This window comes from Benincasa hispida, chromosome 12 (assembly GCF_009727055.1).
Source record: "Benincasa hispida cultivar B227 chromosome 12, ASM972705v1, whole genome shotgun sequence".
Classification (NCBI taxonomy): Eukaryota; Viridiplantae; Streptophyta; class Magnoliopsida; order Cucurbitales; family Cucurbitaceae; genus Benincasa; species Benincasa hispida.
The window spans coordinates 23,569,787-23,575,318 of record NC_052360.1 but is presented as its reverse complement, the minus strand read 5'-3'; the positions used below and the strand labels follow the sequence as shown (position 1 = coordinate 23,575,318).

Sequence of the window (5,532 nt, the reverse complement as noted above, 5' to 3'; positions counted from 1 at the left end):
GGTGATCGTGTAGCAAATGCGTGGAGCTAACCGAAAGTACCGATGTCGCGTAGGGCGGATTCCATACCGGCATCCGTGTTAGCGGAATGCTTTAGACTCGGATGCGGCAGAGTCACACTAACGCGGATGGCATTAATGTGCCTTTCTACACTCCAAAATGGGGTGATAGCGTTGACGATGAGTGTGTGGCACTGCTGAACATCTGACGAGCATCAGCGACGTGAAATGACTTTGGCGATGGTGCGTACTATGATGGGCGTTGATACTGGGACAATAAGTCGTTGATGAGCTAGACTAGTTCGTGCTGCACTAGACGATGGGCGTCAGGCAACTACATGATGAGCAAGAGCTTCGGTAGGCTATGTTGCTATGCGAAATAGGCGATGAACTGCTATGCGGCCAACCTTGCTACAAAAGAATGAGCTAGGCGAATGAGAGGACAAGCCATGGTGAATGCATGGTTTGAAATGTCCTTGCGTTGCTCAAGGCTTACTGTACATAAGGTGTGTTGAGGTTATTGCGTTGGGTCTAGGAGCAAGAGACTAAGACGTTAGAAGCACAAGAGCACATTACATGCGTTGTCATAAGGGATGCGTTAGCAAGAGCTAGGCGATGATGACCAATGGAGGTTGTTAGTATCAGACCTTGACTCAAGGGTTTGCTATGCATTGGTGATGTGCTATCTACAAGGACAATCGCGAGGGCCAGTGGTGGGCCATAGACAAGGAAAATAGTATGTGTTGGAAGAATTTTGGGTCATTAAATCCTAGTTGAGCACATAGTAAGCTCAAGGTAAGCCATGCTGGAGAGGAAAATTATGCGGCCAAGATGCGAATGTCTTAGTTTTTAGTATGACCTCAATGATGCATTGATAAAGAAAAGCATGAAGTTTGATGTATGGCTAACGATGAAAAGGGGATTGGCACGGCTAAGCAAATAAGGTTAGGATGAGCCTTGCGAGCATCTCTAGCATATGTGATCAAAGTGGTAATTTGTATGCACAAGGTAAGGCTGCGTTTAGTAGTGTCACAGTATGGGGAGAAGGTGCTAGGCAGCAATGGCGAAAGGGTGTGCATGTTGAGGTTAAAAAAGACCACCTGCAAAGCGCAAAGATGGGATGGACACATGCGCGCAATGGTGTGGTGTCCGACATGAAGATGTTTGCACCAGTTGGATAGGATGCATATGAAGTATGGATGAACGCATTTTGTGAGGATAGTTTGACATAGAAGGCCATGTGATGGGAGCAATCGGCCAGATGGGCTTGCGGACCATTAGGAGTGGAATGCTCCATGGGTGATGCTAAATCATTCAAACATATGGCTTGTTGGGAGAAATCTTGGGCTCAAGCAGTAAGGTAGATGCACAGAAGACATTGCAAATTTGAGCACTATGGTTGGCAAAAGAAGGAGAAGACACCTTGGATTGCGATGGCCTGAAGGTTTACGTTTAATAGTATAAGGGAAAGGACACTTGGACATGCGGCCAAGCAGAAGGTGTCGCACTGGAGGAGATTTGGACGCCCTATAAATAGGGCCAAGGACTTCTCTTCAGATTGATAACGTCAAATTCTCTTTAAAGGTCATTAGGAAGACTGTGTGAAGGCTAATTGTGAGAATTTATGGGTTGATGAAGGAACGCATGCCGTTGGTAAGCAGACCATGCGTTGGTCAAGAGGTTCTCAAAGGAGAGATGCTGTCGAACATGAAGGTCTGGAAGTAGCGATCAATTTGGGACGAGGATATCTCCCAGAATACTCGTGCGTTTGGTAGTTGATTTCAATAGTCACCTAAAAGCTCTAAGAGTCTAGTTTTATAGGGTAGGTCTGCCGAAGAAGAAGATCCAAGGAATCGGGCAGGAGAAGAGGAAAAGAAGAAGGGCGAGCTGTCGAGTAAGCTTCGTCAATTCTTGATTTTTTGATGATTCCGACCATCACGAAAGATTATGGATCTAATTATTTCACGGTGAACATTGGTTAAGTGATGATGCTAGAGAGCTTTCCACTCGATTCGAACAATTTATTGAGATTTACATTGTTCTATAGGATCACGCAGAGTGATATCTTGTAAAATGAGGTAGAGTGTTTATAGAATTATGTGTAATCTTTACCTTAGATATCAGTGTGGAATTATCTAGAATTTAGGAGGGTTACAAACAGGGAAGAGATCTCAAGGAAACCTAAGGTTAAGGCAATACATTTACCCTACATGTCATTGGCCACCGGAGGGGAGCATTGTTTCCTATACCACTTTAGTCTTAGCCAATGATCCTTATATAAAACCACAAAGTGGTGTTAGAGATGTGATTTCCCTTAACAAATGTCTCTCCTTACTCCGTTGCTTTACATGGACTTGTGTTTGATTTTAATGAATCATTTAACCCAATTCCTTTAACATAGAGAATAATAGTAAGTAGAATGTTAATCATAGTAGAGAAAATAGGTATAATATATTACATGATATCATTTTTATACTACTATAGTCGCTTCCACCTCCGGCGCGCCATTCTGAGGAAATGTTTAATTTTTGGCAGCTTGCAATTTGATCAGATAAAAGAAAAGTGAGAATGAATCTTTATGTTTGGTTGATTCACTGATTTTGTAGTTTTTTTGGATAATATTGATTTGTGCTTAAGTAATTTCGCAATTATCAGAGAGTTAGCCTGTGACGTTTTGTTTGAAAATAGCGTAGTGGTAAATTCATCAATAATAATTTGATGCATTACGAAGATATTATACGCATAAACTGAGTGTTAATTTTACATACCCTACTTTTTCCTAGTCGGAGAGGAAATAGATTATTTTGCGCGATGAGCTTTTATAGATATTCTTCAAAATAAATTGTTGGTTTACTTAGTGAAAGCGTAGTCTTAGATTTGGGTTTTATTATGATTGCTTTCCTTGCGGTACCTGGCTGCTTATTATCCTAGTCAGGATGGGGTATGTTAAGAGCTGATTAAGCATCAACATAACGTGTAATATTGAGTATCAGTTGTGTGCAGGTGCAGGCCAAAATTGTATTACTTCATCTTTCGTTAGGATGCTTTTCCCATTACGAGCTCCCAACAAGGTTCCGACCCGTTGAGTGAGATAAGTGTGCTACACCTAATAAATAAGTTGATCGGATTTGCAATGGTTTGGGGTGCACTTGAACTGTTGCACTCATGGTGCGGCTCGTCAAATGTCATAACTTGTCTTTTACTTTATTGGCATGTATTGATCTTTCCGATATACTTAGTTCCGTGAGTCCTTTAATTGCCGTCATACGGAAATTGTAGATTGATACTTTGGCTATGCGTTTAATGATACCCGAGACTATAATGTAGTAGCATACAGCTATAGTAGAGATCTGTGTGTGAATTGTTCTAGATCTGATGTGAAGCTGGGGAGATTATATTTTGCTATGTGATTGTTGTTGATTGTGGAATTGTTTTTCCAAAGATGAATTTCTGTAATCAAACTTATGTTTGTTTAAAAGTTGCCACTCACTGAGCTTTGTAGCTCATGTTTTCCATGTTTTATGTCTTCCCCCCCAGGTAGCGGAGATTAAGGAGTTCCAAGGTGCTGCTAAGGTCAAGGTCTGCCACAAGCCACAGTTACACTTGTGGGAGGTTTTACAGTTGTTGTAAACTTTGTAGTTAAGTTTTGGAGTTGTATAAACATTACATGGTTGTAATAAAATGGGCCTACTTAATCAATTGTTATTATCTTCTTGACTTAAAGTTGACTGAGGATAGTAAAGAGGTTCAGTTGGGCAGTAGGTATCACAAAAGGGTAGTATCTGCGGTCCCTCACGCCTCTCCTCGGGCTCGAGAGTGCAAATCCGGGGCGGGGTGTGACAGGCTACACTTACAGGAAGTTGTTAAGTAAGTTAATGATTTCTGGACCGAATAATGGTGACTAATGGTTATAGGGATAAGAGTTATTCTGGTGTAATGGTTATTTGAGAATGTCTCAATTCAGTGAAGGGGTAACTGATCACCTTACAATGGCTTTTTCCCTAACTCACTGAAGCATCATTACAAAATAGGGGTCACATAGGGTACATAAGTTTTTTGCTAAATTGATTGGTTTTTCTTGGGTAATGCCTTAATAACTAATATAAATAATTTGTATGGTTTCAACAATCTTCAAAATGACTAACGCTACATTGAATTTGCTAAATATTGACAAACTAAACAACGATAACGATACTAGTTGGAAGAACACTATAAATACTATGCTAATTATCGATGACCTAAGGTTTGTCCTTGTTGAGAAATGTTCTCGAGTACCCACTGCTGGAGCATCTAGAAATGTTCGAGATGCATATGAAAGATGGGTCAAGGCAAACGAAGAGGCTCGAGCGTATATCTTGGCAAGTTTATCTGAAGTCTTGGCCAAGAAGTACAAGAACATGGTCACTGCAAGACAGATCATAGATTCGTTAAGGGAGATGTTTGGACAACCATCCACCCAACTCCAACATGACGCTCTTAAATACATCTTTATTGCCCATATGAAAAAAGGGGTCTTTCTTCAAGAACAAGTTCTAAACATGATGGTCCACTTTAATGTGGCTCGGATGGATCTGTCATTGACGAAGCCAGTCAGATTAGCTTCATCCTGGAGACTTTACCTGAGAGTTTCCTCCAGTTCCATAGTAATGATGTTATGAACAAGCTAGACTACAATCTGACCACCCTCTTTAATGAACTACAGACTTACCATTCCTTGATGAAATTCAAGGAGTAGAAGGAAGAGGCAAATGTTGCCACTTCCTCGAAAAAGTTCCATAAAGGTTCCACTCTGGAATGAAGTTTATACCTTCTTCTTCCGACACCAAAAAGTGAAAGAAGAAGAAGAAAGGTCAGAAGAAAGTTAACCCTATTGCGACCCAGAGGGGCAAGAAAGCCAAGGTTGCCAAAGGAATCTGCTTCTATTGTAACCAAAAGGGACACTAGAGATGGAATTGTCCCAAGTATTTGGCAGAAAGGAAGAAAGTCAAACAAGGTAAATGTGATTTACTAGTACTAAAAACTTGCTTATTGAAGAATGGTGATTTAGCTTGGATAATTGATTCGGGCGCCATTAATCATGTTTGTTCTTTCAAGGAATTAGTTCCTAGTTGTAGCTCAGGACTGGTGAGATGACTATACATGGAGGAACTGGGCAAGTCATCTCAACTGTAGTAGTGGGATGTCTCCAATTACTTTTACAGAAATCATATTTATTATTAGATAATATTTATGTGATTCCTGATTTAAAGAGGAACCTGATTTCTGTAAAATATTAGCTTGAACAAAAATATTGTATTAATGTCAATGTAAATAAACTGTTTGTTTACACAAATGATGCTTTTATTTGTTAAGTAAACTTAGAAAGTAATCTTTATGTGCTAAGGTCGTTAGCATCTAAGGCCCTTTTTAATACTAAAATGTTCAAAACTGCAATAACTCTGAATAAAAGACAAAAAGTTTCTCCTAAAGAAAATGTCCAACTTTGGCACCTAAGATTAGGTCACATAAATCTCAATAGAATTAAGTGATTGGTTA

At 40.0% G+C, this 5,532-nt stretch overlaps 1 protein-coding gene across 1 annotated transcript; it reads left to right on the top strand.

Annotated features, from left to right (window-relative positions):
• Positions 1 to 4,133: 4,133 nt before the first annotated feature.
• LOC120067456 lies at positions 4,134 to 4,655 on the top strand. Its single transcript, XM_039019016.1, has one exon. The coding sequence runs from the start codon at positions 4,134 to 4,136 to the stop codon at positions 4,653 to 4,655; it is 522 nt and encodes a 173-aa protein (XP_038874944.1).
• The last annotated feature ends 877 nt before the right edge of the window (positions 4,656 to 5,532 follow it).